The sequence below is a fragment of the Tripterygium wilfordii genome, chromosome 4, assembly GCF_013401445.1.
Source record: "Tripterygium wilfordii isolate XIE 37 chromosome 4, ASM1340144v1, whole genome shotgun sequence".
NCBI lineage: Eukaryota > Viridiplantae > Streptophyta > Magnoliopsida > Celastrales > Celastraceae > Tripterygium > Tripterygium wilfordii.
Genome location: NC_052235.1, coordinates 2,879,097 through 2,903,751, shown reverse-complemented (window position 1 = coordinate 2,903,751; position 24,655 = coordinate 2,879,097). Strand labels below are relative to the sequence as shown.

Genomic DNA, 24,655 nt, shown 5'->3' with positions numbered 1-24,655 from the left:
TACTATGAATCAATTGCAATTTGGTTGATAGCAGGAAAAACTTTTAAAGAGAGTAACTATATCAATATTCAATATGCCCTTTAAAGGAAACAGTATAATTTTCATCTACACAAAACACTATACATTTTGGATAGCAATTCAAGGAGATCACAATAGCCTCAATCAGAATCTCTGCATTCTGCATTATTGAATCCGCCAACCTTGCCAGATTAGTCCAGTATTATGAGGAAGCCTTCATCATAACGCAGCTTTTCCATCGAGGCTACGACAGGCAGTCGAATTATGTACTCAAGATGAAGAATTTGCACGCTTTTCTATTGCAAGCCCCAGTATGGCATTCTAATATGCATGCAGGAGTCACAGGAATCGAAAGCTCTGCGTGCATGAAGCTTTCATGGAAAGAGACTGCAAATGCTCAATGCGAACTTGGTTGTACCTTGAACATAACTCCGTGTTCACTCACACTACCCCCAGTTAACCCCCTTATTGTCTGCCAGAACTGTCTGCCCCTTCCAGTCCTCAATGGACCGGAACTGGAATATCTCCTAAAGGATCCAGATGCCTGTCTGTCCAGTCTCGCCGGTGCGCTGAACAAATCTGAGGCTGACAGTCCCATCTCTGTATCAGGCCCGAAATCATAGTGAGGCATGTGGTATTGGCTTTGCAAAGGATCTGGAAGCTGTCTTGAGCCAGTACTGACTCCAGTATCCAAGTCCATCGACAAATTTTCTCGGCTAGAAGTTCTCGAACCTACTTCTTTCGCCTCATCACACTCATTACATACTAACTTTAAGGCCTGAACTACCTCGCCCATGAAAGGACGGTGCGATACCTCTGACTGTACACACATTGAAGCAATCGCAGCTACTTTAGAAATACTATCAAAAGAGACATCAGGTCCTAAGCATGGATCTACTATTGTTTCCAACCCTTCTCTACTTGTGAGGAGTGGACGTGCCCATGCAACTAAATTCTCTTGACCGGGTAGTTGTGACATATCTACAGGTTTCCTTCCAGTTAGAAGCTCAAGGAGGACTACACCGTAGCTGTAAACATCACTCTTCACCAGAAGATGCCCGGTCATCGCATACTCAGGAGCCACATACCTGGTCAAAAGCAATCAGGAAAAAAGTATTAAATAAAGCAAGACAATAAATTGTCACAATTGAAATATCAGAGTGATAGTTGCTAGAAATAAAAGATTTCGGTCAAGAAACACATTATATATGATAAGGTATGATGGCCATGCCAAAGATGGATCATATTCCCAGAAAACAGTCATCCAGAAGCCCGTTGTGACAATTTCCATTCCAGAGTAATCTGAATGAGTTTCTAGAATACGAACTTCATACCCAAAAGTTCCCATAACACGTGTTGATACATGCTTGTTCTCCTCATCCATGGCAGCTCGTGCCAAACCAAAGTCAGACACTTTTGGCGTGAAATCATGTTCCAGCAAGATGTTGCTCGACTTGAAATCTCTGTGTATGACACGGGGGCTAGAATCTTCATGCAAATATGCTAGACCCCTTGCAGCACCAAGAGCTATCTTCACCCGGGCATCCCAATCAAGTGGAGCTTCTTTGTCAATTCCTGACAATAAACAAAGACATGAGCATAACTATTTTGCAGAAAAATGTTCGGTTAAAAGTAAATTGGCAGGTTAACCCAAATAAAACAGCAACATCACTACCATGTAGATGAGATTCTACACTGCCATTTGGAATGAGTTCATAAACCAAGCACCGGCTGCGCTCCTCTGTACATATTCCAATCAACTTGACCAAATTTCTGTGGTGTAGACGGCTGAGCATCTCGACTTCAGCCAAGAATTCACGTCCACCCTGCTGATCATCTCTCTTTAAAACTTTGACTGCCACTTTGGTCCCATCTTCAAGAACGCCACTGTAAACACGACCAAAGCCACCTTCGCCAAGTACTCTCAAAGGATTAAAGTTGTCTGTTGCCTTCTCTATATCAGTCGTGCTGAAGGTTTTAGCAGATCCTGTGTAAGGAGCAATGCTAGACGCAAATGATAAGGAAGTAGAACTGATACCACTTCCTATAATTGACCCAGTAGTACCTGCAAATTATCAAAGGTAAAAGGCAAAATTTTTACAATGGACCCGGAGTTTTCACCATATCATCTGTGGTTGATAATAAGATAGCATGAAGATATTAAACGTATGGTATAGCATAGATCACATAAAAGTAAAAGAGGCCAGATGCCAGAACGTCATATCTTGCTCAACTACTAGGTCTATGAAATTCTTTTTCCCTACTACAACCACATGGACAGATTAATTACTTAAGCCCTCAATTAATTTATTTTTTCCCAATATTCCAATTAATCATGGCAATTGACTCAGTGGGGGCTCTGGTCCTTGCAAAACAGACAAACAGACCAATCAGCAATGAGCACATATAAATGTGCATTACCTGATGGTTTTAGGACAGTAGCGGGTAAGGACTGTTGGGTAGACCCTGGTTGCGAAGCATGGTCTCTGTGTTTGAACAGCAGAACGCAAGCAATTGCGCCACACAAAACAACTGCCACAAGGACTGACAGAACAATTACAGCAATTATGCCACCACTAAGACCATCTTTATGCTGCCTGTTCCGCACATCAACCCCCAGGGGCTTTATTGCCCGTGCATTATTGCCATTAGCAGAAAAAGGCCCACCATCTATCATGGTAATGCTCTGTGCAGAGGGTGGAGATGGAGGTAGACCTGTAGATGCAGTATATCTGCATTAACACCCAGAAGGCAGTGGGCAAAGAGAGAGAGTGAGGCTGAGTATTATCCAATACCTGGATAACGCACATATAATACGTCATATTCCCCAAACAGGGAAGGATTTATGACAACTCGTTTATGCCAAAATCTTTGATATGTCAAAAATGCTGTAGTGTTATCAAACGTGTCGTCAAGAGGTACCAAGTCAACAAGGACGATTGTCTTTTCTGGTTGCTGGCTGGCCGCATTGGCTCCAATAATATGAACTTGACTTTGTTTCATGAATACCCCAGTAGCCATTTCCTCGGCTAGCTGTGAAACCAAAGGGAAGAAAGTGTAAAGGGCAACACTGAGGCGCAGCCCAACTTGCATGGGCCAAACACAGCCACAGGGAGACCCAGAAGGAGTATTTGTATATGGCTCTGTGCAAACCGTAGAAGAACAGTCTGTAGATACAACCAAGCTATGAGTTACATGTCAGCAAGATGAAGAACTATCACAACAACAAAGACAAAGAATAAGAAAAACATTAAAAGAACCACCTTCATTAGGAGGAGGAGGTGGTAGTGCTTGAATTGGAGGCAGAAATGGAATCTTTGGACTTCTTGGTGAAGGCCCAGAAGGAGAAACCTTAGGGGAGAGAATGGGCACTGCTATTTATATATAAAATAAACAGTTAGGCCAGTAAGACTGTGATGGCCAGGGGAGAAAGGGCCGACTGAAGCATACTATTCAAGATATACAGAAAAGCAAATCACATTACTTTTGGTCCAGCCAGATTCAGAACTTGGAAATGGTGAAGGAGCAGGTGACGCATGGCTCATTGATGGAGGAAAGGGATGACGGGATGGAGAAAGTAAAGAACCTACAAGTAGAAATGGCGTCAGTAGTTAAATTATATGTTTTAGCACATGGCTCAGGCTTTAGTCAGAATACAACATATGGATATTCCATACCTGGATCAAAGGGTGAGTGTGCAGGAGAATTTTGTCTTCGCCCACTTGATGGAATAAATGCAGGAGGCTCGGCAGGACCTATAAAGAATATTGAGAATAAGATGATTAACTTATGAGTAGTTATTCATTCCGTACTCAGAAGCTTTGCCAACTTCATAATCATTAACAGAAAATTTTGCTGTTCTAATGTATACCCATAATCATTAACAGAAAATTTTGCTGTTCTAATGTATACCCTTAGTTGGCAAATGATTCACAGGTGGCAAGAGCTTGGGAATATCATTTGGTGGTGCAGCAACCGGCACTCCACCTTTCTCCCAGTCAACGCCTGGAGTAGATGCTGGAGAGACATCAGGATCTGCAACTTCATATTTGGAACATTCAGTGCAGCACTATTCAGATTTCAGAGAGTGGAGAACTTTTGCAGATATAAATTTCTATCTAAAACAAATGAGACACTAATTGAATGCTAACTATTGTAGTGATCATAAACATACATGACTGTCTAAATTTTATATTATCAGAATGACCAAATTATACAACAAAAACATGAAACAAACTAGGAAATGCATAACACATGGGATGTCCTTATTTTGTCCAAATGCCACAAATAACACAGACTTTAATAATTTTGTGAATGGCATAGTGGATGCATATCCTTAAATAGAGATAAAGAGACTAAATAGATAAGACTTCTTATGGTTGTAGCTTACTGATTCATCTTATACGTTTTGCGAAGAACATGAAATAAATCTTAGCCTAGCTTACAGATTTGTCTTACAAGTTCTGTGAAGGTTATGGAATCCCAAACAATTTAGACCCACAAGGCTGTGAGCAAACTCTATGGAAAGAATGGCATTCAGAGCACAATTTATCAGGCGTCTAGTGAAAGCACAACTTGACAATGCTAACTTACCTGGAGTGGTTGGTGAAATTGCTGGAGCCTTATCATCATATGCATTCCTTCGATGATGAATTGGTGGCGAATCGCCTCTAGTTGGAGGTGCTATGGATTACATATATTGGAAAAAGAAAGAAACCACTTCAGAACACCATCAAATGGATCAACATCGGCACAAAAAAGAGAAAGATAATATACCTGGAGCAACAGGCGCCACCTTAGGAGCTTCATAGTTTGATTCATTTCTTTGATGTGAGGTTGGTGGCAGAGTTGTGGGAATACTTGGGTCAACGGTTGGTCCTGGTGGTGTTGCAGGGGCCAACTCAGAAAATAATCTACTAGATTTCAAATGAAGCCAGAACAAATTGTTGCCATCATACCTGGAGCTCCAGGAGCCTTGTTGTTTGACTCATTCCGTTCTTGGCTGCCCGGGGATGGGGAGAAAGTTCCTGCTATATTTGGTTGTATGGTTGGTCATGGGAAAATAATTAGCCAGTTCAGAAGTTAGTAAACTCATATCTAGTAAAGGCACAAGAAACATCTATCAGGTACCTGGAGCAATGGGCTCTTCAACGGGAGCCTCTCTCTTTGACGCATTTCTTTGATGGGCCGTTGGGGGAAAAGTTCCTGGTGTACTCAGGTTGATGGCTGGTGCTATTTGTGGAAAACTTGTTGGGGTTGCAACTGCAATAATAAATTGGAAAAGAGATGCATTCTTATAACTAAGACAAAGTGAAGCTCAGGACCAGTATAGAAGATGCAATTGGTCATGTAACTGGGAGCACCTGGCACCGAGATGGAAGCATTTCCAGCTGGCGTCTTTTCTCCAGGAGCACCAGGCAACAAGGATGGAGCATCTGCATGAATATTTGAGGGGGGAGTAGCAGTGGGATTAGACGGTGATACAAAGGGAACCCTTGGTGACAAGGATGGTGAATCTCCTTGATCAGTCAAAGGAGGAGGAGCTGCATCATGTGGCGTCGGTTCCATTGGAGTACTAGGTGATAAGGAGGGCACAAGCCCTTTTGTCCTGGAACTAGGAGTAGACATTAGAGGTGGTGATGCAAGAGGAGCAAGCAAGCCTGACCCTGGGATGTCAAAACAAAAATGTCTGGTCAAACAATCTCAACAAAACTAACAACTGACAGCGCCAGTTTTATGGATGTTACCATGATGCTGAGGTGCTGATCCAGGTGAATTGCTACTCCATGAAACAGGAGCAGGTGTACTTTCTACAAAAAGAATATCAGAAAGATCCGCTGGCAATGGGAATATATCATACCCTGAAAGGATACAAAATTTTGAATACCAACATACATGAGTTTATATTTCTTAACAGAAATTTTGGAGACAACATAGTAAGAACACATAAAGCAAGCATGCAAGACCATGCTGCTAACAATGCTAATGAACTTCAAACCCTAATGTGTCAAAGCAAGAATTATCCTCCAAATGAAGAATGGTGGTAAGCCTATGCAGGGATGGAAATGGTCAGTGAGTGTAGTACTTCCAGCATCAACTGGAACTAAACTAACTAATAGTACAAAGATAACATAAGCACCTTGTCAATACATTATTCTTGGACCTACAAGTACCATCCCTGACTAATTTTTTGGGAAAATACTGAGAGAATTTTATTGGAAAAAGTTGAGGAAGAATTCAGAACAATGAATTTTCCAGATTCCAGATCACTTTATCCCAGCTCTGTCAATCTCCTTATAATCAAATAACCCAGAAATTCGAGTACAAGAATCATGTGTTCTTACTAGAAGTTAAGATCCTCTACATTACTAGTAACTTAATCAACATTGGCAAGATCAAATTGCAACTACCCAGATTAGCAAATTACTTCCAATCATCATGGTTAAAGCATAACACATTATATTCTAAATCAGAAAAAATTAATTTAAATTAAAATACCTGTAGATCCGTGGACAGTGAAAAGGGTACAAATGACGGAGAGTTTCAGAAGCCGAAGAATCACTGGTACCTCCACCAGCAACCCCATCCCCTAAACACCAAATCTAAACCTCTATAACTTAAACTCAATACAGAACTCCCCAATAAATCGCCCACAACAAAGATTCTATAATTATAAAAATAATGGAACCAATAAATCACTATATCAAGAGACTGGGTTGTAGATAACGAGAAGCGATAACAAAAGGGAGGCTAGATTAGCAACAACCCTTGAACAGTGTAAGCAAAGCATTGAGAAGGCGGTTTATGGAGAAACCCCAAACTGCGTTCGGTGATAAAAAAATCAGAACCCATAAGCTCTGTTTTTCACAGAGCCCTTAAGAGTACCACCACCATGTTTGATAGTGGAAACGCATTCACTGACATGAGTTATTACAAAGAAAATCAATTAAAAAAAACTGTTCAAAACAAAAACAAAAAATATAGTAATAATACAATGAACAGGGACTCAAAGTGCCAAGTAACAGACTCTGCCCTTTTTAAGACAAATAAAAGATGTGACTTGTGAGGAGGTTTGGTTGGAGGCTATAAAGAGAGAAGATTATTGATTAGTGGTGTTAATTTAGTTAGGTGAGGGAGGTTATATGGGAGTTATTAGTAGGTATTGAATGAAAAGTTTTCGACTTTAGTTGGAAATTGTTTGCCTTTGATTTTGATTATTTGGGTATGCTTGGTTGACTAATCTTTTGATCTTTTCTTCCATTTCCGTGTATTAAAACCTTGCTTTCAGTTTCAGTTAATCCTTTTTTTGTCGTTTGTAAGTTGATAACTTTTTGTGACATGTGAGAGTGAGCTGTTGACTGTCTCTAATTGGCCACATCACTGTTTGTTTCCAAATCAAAGTTTCGATATTTTGATTTTTCTCAAAGAGAATATAATGGTCAATGGTCACAGAATGAGGATAACGTAATTCTTTCCTACCTTTCTTGGAATATATTTTTCCCCCCTATCTGGCTTATTTTATTTAACAACATTAACAAATCAAATAAAGTTTTGTATAACTGTAATAATGAAAAATGGGAGAAGTTCATTTGACTGTGTAGCATGTGAACGAATAAACGATGACATGGATTTCAACAATTTTGACTCTTACTAAGTTGGAAAAAAAGAAAAAAGCTTTGTTAGGGATATTTAACTTCAATGTCAAGCATGAAGAGCCACTAAGAAGTCTTCAATGGGTCTTTAAAATAATAATAATAATAATAATAATAGTTGAAGTGTCGGCATTAGTTTGCTTAGACCCTAAAATGCGCTTATATTCTCTCTGTGACATGATGATCCCCAAACATGCGTTTTTAATTTGTCAATATTTACACTAGTTGCTTGGTTGAATTTTTTTATTTAAAAAGGTCAGTATCCACTCACTGTGGATAAAGGACGAGTCCATCATCGCAATCCCAACAAAAAACGTACAGTTGAAGAATGCACCTTCAATCGTTTCTCCCCGGAATTCCCACTTCGTCAACCCTTATTCGTTGATTGCATTCAGCAAGGGCTTCATAAGTGTCTAGCGAGCAGTTAGCATAGTAGCATCTGGTTCACAAAGTTCAACCCGACCAATAACTTATACTACATTATGCAGAGACCAATAACTTATAATAAATTATGCAGAGGCCGTAGCACACGAAACTTGAATCTGTGACCACCGCTGAGAAGACTCTTAATCAACTGGGCTACCACTTGCTTGGACAGGCACACACAGTTTTTATTAAGAATCTTGATTCACTTCATTTCCATATCAGAAGAATAAAAAAGAAGATTTGTCTTTTACTTTTCCTGTCATATTTTTGTATACAACTGTGTGTCTCTGCTTGCCTGGACAAGAATATTATATTTGTTTTTTTTTCTTTATTAATGTGTTGCAGAAGACAAAATATAATTTCAATTATAACATCAGACGGCTAATGGACCACTTGAAATAGCACCTCTGTCCCCACATTGGGCTAAAAAACAACCCCACGCAATCAATAATTGAGATCTCATATCCAACTGAAACCCTAGAATTGGCCCTCAAGGGCCTCAACATGATTTTTCTTAGTAATCCTCGAGTCCTATTTAATACGCAAGTAAAACACTAATTGGCAACTTTCATCATACCAACTGGGATGGACCTGCAATTATATACTCTTCTTTACTTTCTGTTTGTTAAGGCTGAAAAAGAGAATTCCTTTGGATATCATATTTCCCCACATGGACCTGAATCGCTTCTACCTAACCTAACTCACAAGGAACCTCTTTTTCTTTTCCAAGAAACTCAAGGCACACAACTCCCATGGGACCTTTTCAGGACATGTGATAGCTCTCCACATTTATTGGATCGCAATCTCAATCACCCAACCCTAGTGGTCCTCCGGCTAAAGATATAATTAGTATAAATTTTGTTGGGGCCACCTAGGACGTAGATACCGACCATGTTTAGAAAACAGAAACTTCAAGAAAAAAAAGTTATACTTGATCGAATCTTAGCTAATAACACCATGAAGTCCAGCAATAAGTACACAACCAAGAAGGAAACCATAGAGAATTCAAAGCCCTGGGGTGTGTGTGTGTGTGTGTGTGTGTGACTGGAATTAGTGTGTGCACTTCTGAACTACCCCTCATCTCCTACTGCTTCAAACATATTAGCAAGCAAAAAGAAATCCAAATGAAAGTATAACTTACTCAATTCAATTTTTTACAGTGATATCGGACATTACAGGAGTATGATCCAGAAAGGTAGTATAAAGGAAAACTGTTACGACCATAGAAGCTACAATCAGTTGTGTACTCAATATTCCAATCCGTAGAAATTCTAATGAGGATGATGAGATAATGCAGCATTATTTCTCCACAAAAGAACAATTAAGCAAGAAATGTTATTGGCTACTAAGCCACAACTCAATTAGCACAACAACAGAAATATTTGAGTTTTCTAATATCATCCAACCTAGTCACATTATATCTGCCAGATGAAACTACTTCCTAAGAATACAAACTAACATGTTGCAGTTTTTCAAGATGGAGCTCCTATTTTCCTGATTTGCGTAAATTGTCTCGAGCTGAAACTAATTGCACAAACTAGGTCATGGACAATCTAATGGCTGAGACCACTTGGAAGGCAAAATTATAGAAAAGAACATTCATTTTAAAATAACTTGAGAAAAGAATGACAATCTGGTCTGACAGGCAATAGACACACAGTAGGTCAGGGGGCAGTATAGAGACCACCTGGGCTCAGAAGTCACCATATAATGGATTTACTTCAAACATGAGGACCATGAGGCACCCTCAACTCTGTTCCAATAACAAAAATGTAACATTTCAAGCTAAAAGATCATGAGGCACCATCACCAACTGATTAATAACCCATCATGGCATCCAAGCAGATAACACCCACAAAGCGGTTGGTTTGTGGCATTCTTTTCAAAAAAATTACTGAGTAGGGTCAAATCCTTTAAACCGGCTCTTGAAATCTTCCGCCATTTTTGTTTCCTCTTCTTTGTCAAGTTTACAATTTCGCCAATCAGCCCTATCTGGCATTTTCAGCAAGCCAGCAAGAACCTGCAAAATGACACTTAGTTTACATTTTGATGAATGGATTTCTTTTAAATAATTTCAAATCTTTTTTTAGTGCAAAATAATTTTTATTTAGGGCAACCAAGGAGGTGAAACCCAAAGGAGAGATACAATAAGAATTACAAAGCCTGGCCAAAAGAAAATAACTTCAAATCATAACCATGACTATATCAAATCATCTCGACCAACAAAAGCACGAAATAAATTTAATTGCAATTCACATTCCACGATAGATTCTAAAAGCTTGGCCAAATCTCAACTATGAAACCACGTTACAATTGAAAATAACTCTCTAATAGATTCAAATCCACAAATATCAAGTATACTTTAACAAGAAGCAATTAAATTTATGCATCGTACCTCGCGTCCAAATTGTGCAGGAAATTTCTCATTCTCCTCGACCAAATGTGAAAGTATCGTACCTCCAGGGAGTTCCACATAAAATAAACTAAAATTCTTGTCAAACTGGGTTCTTAACAATGGTCTCCCGGCAGAATTATTGGCTGCAAGAGCAAAATCAGAATGAATACACAAAATGGACCAAAGTAGCAGCAAATGCAGCTCAATTTACAAGTGAAACTTCTGTGGCTCAGAATTACAATTAAATTACATCACAATGCATGTGGGTGGATTAAAAAAAAAATGCACGCAGGAAGGATATAATAACTGTTCTTCCTTGACACCAACACCACAACAGGAGCCCCGTGCACCGGATGTTATTTCTTTACAAGGGGAAGAATGTTAAACATTATTTGGCCTGAAATTTTCAGCAACCAGTTTTCAGGTCCGGCTATGGTTTACCATTCTAAATTCTAATCCTAACCAACTCAGCCTTAATGAATATGATTCCACTCCCCAATGATTGAAATTTCAAGCCTTGACCATTGTATGTGCACATACACATAATACATGTGTCTCACCATTGTGTATAGACACGAAATTAGTGCAAAAACTTGGGAAGGGAATGTGGTGAACATAACGTTGCAAGGTGCCTTCTGAGAGGAAAAAAATTTGAGGTTTAATAGTCCAAAGCAGACAATCACTCGTAAGTTCTAAGAGAGGCTATTACAAGGTCAACCTCAGGGAGAAGGTATAACAACACTAGGCTAATCCAGGACGATCTGTCAATAACAAAAGTCAACGAACACATTGAAGATCATAATAAATCATAGAGATTTTCAACTTACACTGCAAGGCCACAAATTCAAAACCCAACTTTTTAGCTGCCATGTTAAATATATCTTGCAGAGCTGCTGTCCGTGGTGATGGAACCGGAACAGCCTGTCGGAAAGGACAGATTATAAATAAGTAAATTACTAGAATTAAATTTTAAAAAAAAAACTAACAATATTATTATTAATGGCATTATTACTACTATTAAAACCTTCCTTGACAAATCAATGATAAGATCTATAATGGTAATGGCGAGGATAGATTTCGACAAGAATCAAGTTGATTTCCATTTTTAAGCAACAATGATGCAAGTTAAAAGAAACAGCAGCATGAACAACAACAAATAGAAGATGCCTAACAATAATTTAAGACATCCTTTACATGCTAGGCATCTCAACATCATGCTGACAACATTGAAATCATTTGTGCACTTTTAACATACCTGAATATTTGCATGAGTACCACACTTGGAAACCCACTCAAAGAACACAGCTTCCTCCCCTCTATTTTTATAATACATCGACAAACTGTTCCGATATCTGCCAAGCTCATCTTCACATTCTGGTGGTAGAGAAAGAGTATTAGGTGAATGCTCGATAGGCATTAACAGGACATGGTCTTCAACAAGGGGGCCTTTAGCCAATGCACAGTAGTAACTTTCTCCTATGCTAATGATAAGATGTGACTCCACATTGGCGCTTGACAAGCAAAACCAGCACTCTCTTGACCTGTATCCAATCGTGAGGATAACTGTTAGTACGACCTTACACCAATACACCTTATAAAATGGCCAAAATTTTGCAGCATTAAGAAATTACACAAAATAAAACTGAGATTAATAAATGAAACAAAATGAAAAGAACATGAGTACATGACACAATTGAGTTATACCAAAATAGGGATCCCGTACTCTAGCCCATCAATAAAGGTTCAAATACTAACCTGCCGGCATTAGTATTTTCAGCTCCAGGTCTTCTGTGAGAATAACCTTCACCTTCACTCTGTAGGCTGTGCTTATAGTTGCATTCAGAACCTCTTTCACAATTTCCTTTGATTATAAAATCAAGACAAACACCTCTCAAACACTGCTCTCTTGAATCCATGTCATGCTTAAAGTGGCATTTTTCCCCTCGCGGACAAGAACCAGAAGATATATATTTAAAACATAGTTTATCACCATCTCCATCTCCATGTCTTTTTCGTTTTTGCGAGACATCATATCTCCAATACTGTGAATCACTATCACTAGTTCTTTTGGTGGCTTCCTTAGGATTAGCTGCTTGCTCTGCAAACATGTATGGAGACAGGGTAGTGTTTGAAGGCTTCGTGCTAATCTCAGCACGTGACATTGTAGATGCAGGAGTGGGGGAAATTGCATGGAGAAATTTCTGTGTTAGGCAAAACTAAAGAGTTAAATTCCTAAAAAGGAAAATCGAAAGGCAGTAGGTGGATTAAAAGAAAAAAACAAATAAACAAAATCATCAAACAAGTGTTTCTCTAAAATTGAAATATATAACATATCACTCTAAACAACAGTGAAGGCCATCTTCACACCAGAGGTTAGAAAATGAATCAATGAAAACAATAAGTTCTGGGGACACAAGGGGGATTTCTTTTATTTTTTGGTTGAGGCTCTCAAGAAGAGATGCAAGTTTTGAGCATCTCATGGATGTTTCAAGAAGCATACATTGTCATCCCACACAGAATAGACTTGATACTAAAATTTGTTGACCTGAGTACATTACATTTTTCTCAAATTAGGTCCGAGCAACTTACAAGTTACAATAGATACTAGACTATAGCTATGTTTCATCACAGTATATATATATACTCTCGTGATTGACAACTGTGTAGAGAGAAACAAAGTAAAGATAGAAAATGAAGTAACAAAGGATCTAGGCTGTCAACAATTATGCTGACAATGAAGATCAACCTGTTTGTTTTTGTTTCCAACAGGAGCAAGACCAAAGAAGCGGGTAACATGTAGAGCATCAATATTAGAGTATGGTTCACGAGCGTAGAACGCACCCTTAGTACCTGCAATATGATAGCTAACGCGGGGACAACCTTGTGTCAGTAATTCCATGCCAAGTTCAAACTAGAATAACAGGCAGCAAAGGACCTTGGAACCATAAAGATTTTGTCAGTAATTCCATAATTTGACTGATGAGAAGGTAGAAGTACTTTCTTCTAGAGATGAAGATTGGGATCAGACGGCCATACATAATATGAAAAATAAATGGCAGATATTCCAATGCCCAATTTTGCATCATACAGTTGAGGATAAGCTTGTGTGCTCAGGAAAATTGCTCAGTTGGAGTCTCAAGTCAAATGCAGAAAAAGTTTTCAACTCACTAAAACAAAATTTTGGTGACAGTAGATGCAAGTTTTCAACTCAACTCAAAGATTGATGGAGCTTAAATGCACACTTTCAGGATACGAGGAAGAAAAAACTTGGTCGACTCTGACAATTACAAAATCCATGCACAATTATCACAAATCAACATTTTCCATGAACAACATACCGTGGTTTGATTTCTGCAACTAGCTCCGATACAGTAGAATCACTGCCTGAAGAATCTGAGATTCCAGCGGGGACATCTGATACAGCAGCTCTGTTTGTGATCCCACTGGACCATTCATTAGTGAGAACTAATTAAGGAAGCTGAAACAAGCACCATAAAACGAAAGATGAAGAACATCAAGTAACAGACGCAATACTGCAATAGGCCAATGACTTAAAATGCATTATATGAAGGATATGTTAGAAATAAGTCAACAATTCCGGATTCATCAGCCAAAGCTCGCAATGCACCAACATCATCCTGACTATATGTTCCAAATTGTTGAGCACCCGAAGATTCCCTACCAGATAAGTATGCTACAGATAAACCTACAAATGAGCGCAGTATATCAGCGTTAGATGATATAAGCACATACCAATGCCAATTCCTATATACTCAAAGTCAAATGAACTCAAGTTACTCAACCCCTAGTGAAGGCTAATTCAAGAAAACCACAAATCAAGTAAGTAAGCAACTGATCAAATTAGTAGGTAAGTAAACAGCCCAGTTTTCATCCTATAGTGATTGTACTGTAGGATGCCAAACTGCCACATATATATATATATATATCTAGCATTTCGGTGGTATATTCAACTACTCTTTTACTCGCGCAATTTTTGATCCAGATCATACTCAGAAACGAGTTCTATCAGCTAACTGAACTTTATGAAAATAACTTAAAGCCCCGCAAAGCTAAAATGTTCTGTGATTGCTTTCAATTCATTTCATTTCCCTCAACATTATTAGCAACCAAACCCTAAATTCAGAATTCATACCGTGCAAAGTGAAGTTGCCACTGCCTTTCAGCCAATACAGATTCTCACAGATCTTCAGGCCATCCATCTTGAACCCTAAATGCGCCAAGTTTTTCGACGCGGCTGACAGAACCTTGGGGGCTCCGATGCCATAATCACCAATAAAATAGGTTGGGAGCGAAATTTGGGAGCTGCCTTCAATGTAGTCCATGAACTCCTCAAGCAGCTCCGGCGAGTCAGGGAAGAACTGGCCAACGCAAAGAAGCGCATCGAATGGACCCGCTGATTTGTTAACCTAAGAGAATCACTCGATTCAGTCAAAACAGCACTATAGTAGATAAAAAAACCTAGCTGTTTGTATCATGTATAAGCATATATGTAAGTATAGGTGTATGTAGAGAGCGACCGATTGGACACGCTTGAAGAGCTGGTTGAGGCGACCTAAGACATCCCCGCAGAGCAAAATTCTTGGACCAGCCATGAGAGAGTGTGCCAAGAGCATGTGAGAGAGAAGAAAGGGAGCGGCGGGTTATGCTCGGAGCCTTGGAGACGGAGGGCTAGACGGGCCCGGGCCCTGCAGGGACGCGGCTTCTTAATGGGCCTCTTGTATTCAGTTTTTATTATAATGGGTCAAGTTGTTCTACAAGACAAAACATAAGAAGCCCAAATTCACCACAATAACCGGTTTTGAGTGTTTGTGTTATGTCCGTAAGTTACATGGATCGAAAATAGGCATTATGTTGGTAACTTGTAAATTCCTTCCCTTTGAGAGGTTATTTCACTTATATTGTCATTTAAAATTTTAAATTGCTTTTTAAAAATTGGCATGTTTTTCTTTTGTCATATAAAATGGAAAAATAACAAAATAAATCAAAATTCACACATTTTATGGTTTCTGCTTGAATTTTTTCCTCCCTATTTCATATATTTTTTAAAATTATTGTTAATAAATATTTTTCGAAGATTATAGAGTCCACGTAAGACTTACATATATGAAGAAAAGAAATAAAAAAAAAAAAGAGAGTCTGCAACGGCTAGAAATTACAACCGCCTTACATATATGAAGAAAGGAAATAAAAAAAAAAGTCTGCAACGGCTAGAAATTACAACCGCCTACTTTTTATTTTGATGAATCTTATTTGCACCCCCACTTTTGCTAAATACACCCCAAAATTCCCAAAAAATGCTCGTCTCTTCACACCCCTACTGACCCTACCATTTCCCTCCCATTTCTCTCCTTCTCGTTCTCCTTCGTTTCACTCATCTCTGTCTTCTGCAACAACTCTCTCTCTCACTCTGTTCAAACACCATTCTTTCTGATGGGCAAAGTCGACGACGATGATATGGATTACGAGGCTGCGATGGAAGATGATGAAGCCTCGTTCGACGAAGAACCTAACTTTGGTGAAGATGAAGAACTGGTAAGTTGAACCCTAACCCAACCCCGACCAAAAGTTAGGGTTTTTCGAACAGATATATCTCCTTTCACTGGGTTGATCACCATTGCATGTGCTTTCACAGGGCGATGTTGTTGAGTCGCATACTCCTTTGGCAGTTGAAGCAGACACAACCGAATTTTTTCGAACAGAAATGGTATGATCTATAACCCAGTTTTTTGTTGATAAATGTAGGAATTTTCTGGTAGTTTAGAGGTCATTTAAAGTATTGTTGATGGTTGGTTTATGGTTGGTTTATGGATTGTGTAGGAATTTCACAGTAAAGAGGATGTTCTTTCGTATGTTAGGAGATGTGGCCGTAGGCATGGAGTAGTTGTGGTTGTCAAACGATCGGACTTGAACGATCAGAAACGAACTCCTAGGATTTTATTTGGGTGTGAGAGGGGTGGTGGATACAGGGCAAAAGGTGTTCCAAAGAAGAGAAAATCAGCAACAAAGAAATGCCAATGCCCCTTTTCTCTGAAAGCTCAAGTAACAGATGCATCAAATGGGACATGGGGGTTGGTTGTTATCAATGGGAAGCACAACCATGCTTTGGTCAAAGCTTTTGAAGGGCATTCATATGTAGGTAGACTTACTGCAGAGGAGAAGGACATTGTTGAGAGGTTAAGTAGGTCAGGGGTGAAGGCAAGAGAAATATTGAATCACCTGAAGCTGAAGGATCCTACAAATGCAACAACAATCAAGACAGTCTACAATGCCAGAACTACTCTAAGGCTTGCTGAGACTGCTGGTAAGTCACATATGCAACAGTTGTTCATGTTATTAACTGAGAATGGGTATGTTACAAGACATCGGTATGAACCAGAAACTGAGGTTTTACAAGACTTGTTTTGGTGTAACTCTACTTCAATTCAACTGGCCAGAGCATTTCCTTTTGTTTTTATGCTAGACTGCACATACAAGACCAACAAATATAGGCTACCTTTGCTGCAAATTGTTGGAGTTACTTCTACAAAGAAGACATTCTCTGTTTGTTTTTGCTATATGAGTGCAGAGAAAGAAGAAAATTATGTGTGGGCTTTGAATAGCTTCAAAGACTTGTTTGAGACAGTATTGGCAGGTGTTTTCATATGTGATAGAGAGATTGCATTGATGAATGCATTGAAGACTGTTTTTCCAAATGCAAAGAATATGCTATGTCGAGTACATGTATCTAAGAATGTTCTTAGCAACTGTGTTGGTTTATTCAAACTTAAAGCTGAGTTTGATGACTTTATGAGCTGCTGGAGCACTGTCATGCATTCCAAAACATTGGCAGATTTTGATAAGGCAGTGAATGACATGCAAAACAAGTTTAAAGCTCATCCTAAAGCCCTTGCTTATGTCAATGATTCATGGTTGAGTAAATACAGGTCATACTTTGTGGCTGCCTGGGTTGATCAGTTTTTTCATCTTGGGAACACAACAACAAATAGAGTTGAGAGCAGTCATTCTAAGCTTAAGAAGTACCTGTCTAACTCGGTTGGTGGATTTGTCCAGTCTTTTAGCAAGATTAACTTGTTACTTCAAGGTCAAGTTGTTGATATAAAGGCCTCATTTGAAGACAGTCTAACTAGAGTGCCAATTCGATTCAGAATACCTTTCTACAAGGAATTGGTAAATGTGGTATCTACTGCTGCCTTGGAGAAGATTGAAACTGAATGTTCTTCCATTGGGAGTGAAGGGGTTAGTGTTGATAACTGTCTCCATACAAATTCTCAATGTTTTGGTCTGCCATGTGGTCATATGCTTACAATTTACAGAAACGAAGGTAAGGCCATCCCACTTAGTGACATACATCCATATTGGAGACAGTTGTGCATCCAACCATTCAGTCAAGACCCTAAAGATGAAGTCAAGATTGATACTGAGATGGAGATGGTGTGGAGGACATTTGCGCTTGCTACTGTGCCTCAAAAGCTAGAAATAAAAAGACAGCTCCAGTCATTAGGCAAGGCAAGCAGCACTTCTATATTAGAGCCAAAACCTAAGGTGAATGTGAGGGGGAGGAAGAAAGGGCAGAAGGGGTTGAAAGCATCTCAAGCTGATGAAAAATCAACCAAGCGTGATCCTTCAGCATTTGAGCATGCTGTTGAGTCTCATGTGTTTGAAGATGTTCAACAAAGTCAGAACTCCAAGCAGAGTGTCAAACAGAAGGGAAAGTTGAAGGTTCATAGAACTAGGAAGCCAAACACCAATCAGTGGGTGTCCATGTTTCCTGATTTTTTACAGAACTACATTTTCAAAATTTTTGATGTCCCTGGAGATGGCCACTGTGGGTTCAGAGTTGTCGCATCGTTCTATGATTGGGGTGACGATGGTTGGAAAATAGCTCGGAGAGATCTTGCAAATGAGCTTCGCATGAATGAATGTCAATATGACAAGGTATTAGCTCCTTTCTCAAGCACATTTGAGCTGTTATCCAGTGTTGAGTGTTTTTCCAATATGGCAGATAGAAAGAATTGGATGATCATGCCTTATATGGGAAATGTGGTAGCTACATGTTACAATGTTGTTGTTGCACTAATTTCACAAGAACAGTGCCTCACATTTTTCCCCCTCAGGGATCCACTGCCACTGGATTATAAGCAAGGGATCATGGTATTCGGGTATATAAATGACTCCCACTTCATCAGACTTGAGTTAGCAGAAAATAGTCCCATACCTCCTGTTTCAAAGATGTGGACAGATCATCATCAAGCCAATGCCAGAGGTTGGCCAGAAATGTTTTCTTCTAGGATCGAAAAATTCAACACACTTTCTGGGTGTAAACCAAGTAACATAGCGACTGTGGAGTTGATAGATTGATTGAGGGCAATGTCTCAACTGATTTTGTTTAGGACTGAGATGACTTCTATGTTCATTTTGTTTAGGACTGATGTTTAGACTATGTTCATTTTGTTTAGGACTGATGTTTAGGCCTCATATGAAGACTATGTTCATTTTGTTTAGGATTTATGTAACTTCCTCCTTCATTATGTATAGGACTATCTGAAGAACATTGATTTTGTGTAGCATTGATCTGAAGAACACTGATTTTGTGTAGGACTGATATGAAGAACATTGATTTTGTGTAGGTTTTGATCTGAATTATTGAAACATGTCCTTGATTTTGTATATATACTCTGTTTTTGTAACTGTTGTGCATGGGGTGTAGGCTGTAAATTTTGAAAAACTGAGAAAATGGGGTGAACTCATAATTGTTTTAATTTAAGCTGGGGTTTATTTAGAATGGGGTGTACTTAGCAAAAGTGGGGGTGCATTTAAGGTTATCTTTATTTTTAAAGGGCATTAGAGTGTTTCCCAAACTAAACGGCGTCGCATCAAAGTCGAACCGACTCTTGACAAAAATATTCCGTACTTATGAAAGGGCAACGGTAACACCTCCACCAAGACAAAATTAGTGAGTCGTAAGTGGAATTAGGAAAACTCGTAGATTGGGTTGGCTACTTGGCCTTGCTTTGTTTGTTTCTCTGTCCCGGTGACTCCCTTCGCGTTTTTTTTCATGACAACTATGAATTGTTTGAGTTTAGATTAGGGTTTTTGCAATTAGTTTCGATTTGGAAAATCAGTTGTTTTGATTTGGGTGTCGCAAGTCCCAATTAAGGTTTTGTTTTTTCGAATCTGTTGTCTCGATTTTTTGTTTTCGTTGCATTAGGGTTTCATCGCAGATTTTGTTTTCATGAATTGTTCGAGTTTAGATTAGGGTTTTGCAATTAGTTTTGATTTGGAAAATCAGTTGTTTTGATTTGGGTGTCGCAAGTCCCCATTAAGGTTTCGCTTTTTCGAATATGTGGTCTTGGTTTTAGGTTTTCGTTGCATTAGAATTTCATCTCAAATTTTGTTTCCATGAATTGTTTGAGTTTAGATTAGGTTTTTGCAATTAGTTTCGATTGGGAAATCAGTGGTTTTGATTTGGGGGTCGCAACTCGCAAGTCCCAATTAAGGTTTTGTTTTTTTCGAATCTGTGGTCTCGGTTTTTGGTTTTCGTTGCATTAGGGTTTCATCTCAAAATTTTGTTTTGGTTCGGCTAACCAGAGGTTGTCTCTCAATTTTGGTTTCTGTATACAAATATTTGGTCGGAAGGAGAGAAGAGAAGAGGCAAATACGAGTTTTTTTTGCTCTGGCTTGAATAAAGGTATCCCAGCAACTTCCTTCGCGTTCTTTTACAAATATGAATTATTTGAGTTTTGATTTGGTTCCACTAGTCTCAACAAGGGTTTCGTTTTAATTTTAGTTCCTATTTGGAAAATCAATGGTTTCAAATTCCAATTTTGGTCGTGCAAGTCCCAATTACGGTTTTGTTTATTCGAACCTAAGGTCTCTGTTTTGGCCCTTTTGGGTTTTTCGTTTTCATTACATTAGGGTTTCATCTCAAATTTTGTTTGGATTTGGTGAATCAGTAGTCGTCTTTTTGTTTTTTTTTTTTTTTCTGTATTTATTGGTCTCAATTTTGGTTTATGTATACAAATCTTGGCTCCATTTACTTTCCATGTATAGCAACCTGATTGATCTCAATTTTGTTTTTTTATATAAAAATTTATGTTTGAATATTTCCTCACTGTTGCATTTTATCTTTAATAGAACTATGAGTTTCACTCTAGTCAAACTCTTTGGGTTTTTGTGTACTCTTTGTTTTCTGAATTTTGATATTCGTGTTTTTTTAGGGTTTGGTTGGGTGATACCTTGATTTAATAAAACTGAGTTTCACTGTAGTCAAACTCTTATGGATTTTTGTGTTTTCTTTCTGTTTTCTGAATTTTTTATAATCGAGTTTTTTTGGAGTTTGGTTTGGTGTGGCTTGGCATGGTTTAGTCAAGGGTGGTACCTTGCTTGAATAAAACTGTGAGTTTCACTCTAGTCAAACTCTTTTCGTTTTTGTGTACTCTTTGTTTTCTGAATTTTGATATTCATGTTTTTTTGGGGTTTGGTTAGGTGTGGCTTGGTTTAGGCAAGGGTGATACCTTGCTTTAATAAAACTGAGTTTCACTGTAGTCAAACTCTTATGGATTTTTGTGTTTTCTTTCTGTTTTCTGAATTTTTTATAATTGAATTTTTTTGGAGTTTGGTTTGGTGTGGCTTGGCATGGTTTAGTCAAGGGTGGTACCTTGCTAATAAAACTTTGAGTTTCACTCTAGTCAAACTCTTTACGTTTTTGTGTACTCTTTGTTTTCTGAATTTTGATATTCATGTTTTTTTGGAGTTTGGTTAGGTGTGGCTTGGCTTGGTTTAGGCAAGGGTGATACCTTGCTTTAATAAAACTGAGTTTCACTGTAGTCAAACTCTTATGGATTTTTGTGTTTTCTTTCTGTTTTCTGAATTTTTTATAATCGAGTTTTTTTAGAGTTTGGTTTGGTGTGGCTTGGCATGGTTTAGTCAAGGGTGGTACCTTGCTTTAATAAAACTGTGAGTTTCACTCTAGTCAAACTCTTTGGGTTTTTGTGTACTCTTTGTTTTCTGAATTTTGATATTCATGTTTTTTGGGATTTGGTTAGGTGTGGCTTGGTTTGGTTTAGGCAGGGGTGATACCTTGCTTTACTAAAACTGAGTTTCACTGTACTCATACTCTTTTGGATTTTTGTGTTTTCTTTCTGTTTTCTGAATTTTTTATAATCGAGTTTTTTTAGAGTTTGGTTTGGTGTGGCTTGGCATGGTTTAGTCAAGGGTGGTACCTTGCTTTAATAAAACTGTGAGTTTCACTCTAGTCAAACTCTTTGGTTTTTGTGTACTCTTTGTTTTCTGAATTTTGATATTCATGTTTTTTTGGGGTTTGGTTAGGTGTGGCTTGGTTTAGGCAAGGGTGATACCTTGCTTTAATAAAACTGAGTTTCACTGTAGTCAAACTCTTATGGATTTTTGTGTTTTCTTTCTGTTTTCTGAATTTTTTATAATTGAATTTTTTTGGAGTTTGGTTTGGTGTGGCTTGGCATGGTTTAGTCAAGGGTGGTACCTTGCTAATAAAACTGTGAGTTTCACTCTAGTCAAACTCTTTTGGTTTTGGTGTACTCTTTGTTTTCTGAATTTTGATATTCATGTTTTTTTGGGTTTGGTTAGGTGTGGCTTGGCTTGGTTTGGGCAAGGGTGATACCTTGCTTTACTAAAACTGAGTTCCACTGTAGTCAAACTCTTATGGATTTTTGTGTTTTCCTTCTGTTTTCTGAACTTTTTATAATCGAGTTTTTTTAGAGTTTGGTTTGGTGTGGCTTGGCATGGTTTAGTCAAGGGTGGTACCTTGCTTTAATAAAACTGTGAGTTTCACTCTAGTCAAACTCTTTGGGTTTTTGTGTACTCTTTGTTTTCTGAATTTTGATATTCATGTTTTTTGGGGTTTGGTTAGGTGTGGTTTGGCCTTGGTTTAGGCAAGGGTGATCAACCTTGCTTTACTAAAACTGAGTTTCACTGTAGTCAAACTCTTATGGATTTTTGTGTTTTCTTTCTGCTTTCTGAATTTTTTATAATCGAGTTTTTTTAGAGTTTGGTTTGGTGTGGCTTGGCATGGTTTAGTCAAGGGTGATACCTTGCTTTAAAACTGTGAGTTTCACTCTAGTCAAACTCTTTGGGTTTTTGTGTACTCTTTGTTTTCTGAATTTTGATATTCATGTTTTTTTGGTGTTTGGTTAGGTGTGGCTTGGCTTGGTTTAGGCAAGGGTGATACCTTGCTTTACTAAAACTGAGTTTCACTGTAGTCAAACTCTTATGGATTTTTGTGTTTTCTTTCTGCTTTCTGAATTTTTTATAGTCGAGTTTTTTTAGAGTTTGGTTTGGTGTGGCTTGGCATGGTTTAGTCAAGGGTGGTACCTTGCTTTAATAAAACTGTTGAGTTTCACTCTAGTCAAACTCTTTGGGTTTTTGTGTACTCTTTGTTTTCTGAATTTTGATATTCATGTTTTTTTGGGGTTTGGTTAGGCGTGGTTTGGCTTGGTTTAGGCAAGGGTGATACCTTGCTTTACTAAAACTGAGTTTCACTGTAGTCAAACTCATGGATTTTTGTGTTTTCTTTCTGTTTTCTGAATTTTTTATAATCGAGTTTTTTTGGAGTTTGGTTTGGTGTGGCTTGGTTTGGTTTAGTCAAGGGTGGTACCTTGCTTTAATAAAACTGTGAGTTTCACTCGAGTCAAACTCTTTACGTTTTTGTGTACTCTTTGTTCTCTGAATTTTGATATTCATGTTTTTTTGGGGTTTGGTTAGGCGTGGCTTGGCTTGGTTTAGGCAAGGGTGATACCTTGCTTTAATAAAACTGAGTTTCACTGTAGTCAAACTCTTATGGATTTTTGTGTTTTCTTTCTGCTTTTGGAATTTTTTAAAATCGAGTTTTTTTAGAGTTTGGTTTGGTGTGGCTTGGCATGGTTTAGTCAAGGGTGGTACCTTGCTTTAATAAAACTGTGAGTTTCACTCTAGTCAAACTCTTTTGCATTTTTGTGTTTTCTTTCTGTTTTCCGAATTTTTTATAATCGAGTTTTTTTAGAATTTGGTTTGGCGTGGCTTGGCTTGGTTTAGTCAAGGGGTGGTACCTTGCTTTAATAAAACGGTGAGTTTCACTCTAGTCAAACTCTTTAGGTTTTTGTGTACTTTTTGTTTTTTGAATTTTGATATTCATGTTTTTTTGGGGTTTGGTTATGTGTGGCTTGGCTTGGTTTAGGCAAGGGTGGTTTCTTGCATGAATAAAGCCGATAACTTCATTCTAATCAAACTCTTTGGTTTTTGGGTTTTCTCTTTGTTTTTTGGAATTTAATAATTGGATTTTCTGTTTTGGAATGGTGGTTCCTCGCATGAATATACCAATCAAGCTGTTTGGGTTTTTTTTGTTCCATTTTTGATATTAATGTTTTCTTAGTGTTTGGTTCAATGTGGCATGACTTAAGATAGGCAAGGGTGATTCCTTGGTTGAATATAACTAAGAATTTCACTGTAGTCAAACTCTTCAAGTTCTTGCTTTTTTCTCCTTGTTTTTCAAATCGTGATATTTCACCTTTTTAGGGTTTGGTTGGCTTGGTTTAGACAATGTTGGTTCATTGCATGAGTTAAAATGAAAATTTCACTCTTTTCAAGCTCTTTGGATTTTGTTCTCTTTGTTTTAGGAATATTGATGATCATGTTTTTCTAGGGGTGGGTGTGGGGTTTGGTTTGGTTTGGTTTTAGGCGGCAAGGGTTCCTTGCCTTGCATAAACAAAATTGAGAATTTCATGCCAAAAACATGCAAAAGTGTTTCGCAAAACCAATAAAGCTGTCGGTTTTTTGTTTTCTCCATTTGTTTTTCGGAATTTTGTAATCGCGTTTTTGGAATTTGGTTTGTTGTGGCTTGGCTTGGCTTGCTTTAGGTAAAGAGCGTGTTCATGCTAGCAGCATTTTGATTTTGTAATTTCATTGCAAACTTGATTAAAACGTATTATATATTGTTAACCACTCTTTATGATTAACCACTCTTTATGGGGAAGAAAAACTAAGTAGCTGGTAGGGTTGGACAATCCGACATTCAGTCTCTGTCAATCTGAATGGAGAAGTTGAAATATGCCGTTCCAGACAGTCTGAAGCTGATGGTGCAGCTAGCAGTCTTAATGATCATCCTTCCACTTCCTCTTCACTTCTCAAATTA

General features: G+C 38.3%; 2 protein-coding genes across 3 annotated transcripts; both read right to left on the bottom strand.

Annotated features, from left to right (window-relative positions):
• Positions 1-28: 28 nt before the first annotated feature.
• LOC119997478 (receptor-like serine/threonine-protein kinase ALE2) lies at positions 29-7,137 on the bottom strand. 2 transcript variants are annotated; one of them, XM_038844536.1, is made up of 16 exons: positions 6,517-7,137; positions 5,766-5,879; positions 5,382-5,684; positions 5,149-5,280; positions 4,977-5,045; positions 4,795-4,896; positions 4,612-4,701; positions 3,931-4,059; positions 3,696-3,773; positions 3,503-3,604; positions 3,282-3,392; positions 2,814-3,185; positions 2,440-2,733; positions 1,694-2,083; positions 1,353-1,593; positions 29-1,106 (listed from the first exon to the last, which is right to left on the bottom strand). In XM_038844536.1, exons 1-16 carry the CDS (start codon positions 6,602-6,604, stop codon positions 416-418), a joined length of 3,306 nt encoding a protein of 1,101 aa, XP_038700464.1. In that variant the 5' UTR covers positions 6,605-7,137; the 3' UTR covers positions 29-415. The 2 variants fall into 2 exon arrangements, with proteins under 2 accessions (XP_038700464.1, XP_038700465.1); XM_038844537.1 differs by having other exon boundaries at positions 3,282-3,389.
• Positions 7,138-9,279: 2,142 nt separating this feature from the next.
• On the bottom strand, positions 9,280-15,164 carry LOC119997079 (zinc finger CCCH domain-containing protein 64). Its single transcript, XM_038843875.1, has 10 exons — positions 15,030-15,164; positions 14,645-14,918; positions 14,068-14,197; positions 13,830-13,949; positions 13,238-13,355; positions 12,247-12,692; positions 11,747-12,032; positions 11,319-11,412; positions 10,492-10,634; positions 9,280-10,116 (listed from the first exon to the last, which is right to left on the bottom strand). The coding sequence occupies exons 1-10, from the start codon at positions 15,123-15,125 to the stop codon at positions 9,988-9,990; spliced, it is 1,836 nt and encodes a 611-aa protein (XP_038699803.1). The 5' UTR covers positions 15,126-15,164; the 3' UTR covers positions 9,280-9,987.
• Positions 15,165-24,655: the final 9,491 nt, after the last annotated feature.

What these genes read in the sequence shown, in the direction of transcription:
- LOC119997478 (XM_038844536.1), bottom strand. Translation starts at nt 6,604, where the DNA reads ATGGGGTTGCTGGTGGAGGTACCAGTGATTCTTCGGCTTCTGAAACTC. An exon ending in TGAATCTGGCTGGACCAAAA is followed by an intron (nt 3,393 to 3,502) that starts GTAATGTGATTT and finishes ATATATAAATAG; the next exon opens with CAGTGCCCATTCTCTCCCCT. An exon ending in TGTAGAATCTCATCTACATG is followed by an intron (nt 1,594 to 1,693) that starts GTAGTGATGTTG and finishes GTTTATTGTCAG; the next exon opens with GAATTGACAAAGAAGCTCCA.
- LOC119997079 (XM_038843875.1), bottom strand. Translation starts at nt 15,125, where the DNA reads ATGCTCTTGGCACACTCTCTCATGGCTGGTCCAAGAATTTTGCTCTGC. An exon ending in GAAAATACTAATGCCGGCAG is followed by an intron (nt 12,033 to 12,246) that starts GTTAGTATTTGA and finishes GATTGGATACAG; the next exon opens with GTCAAGAGAGTGCTGGTTTT. An exon ending in CTGCACAATTTGGACGCGAG is followed by an intron (nt 10,117 to 10,491) that starts GTACGATGCATA and finishes GTCATTTTGCAG; the next exon opens with GTTCTTGCTGGCTTGCTGAA.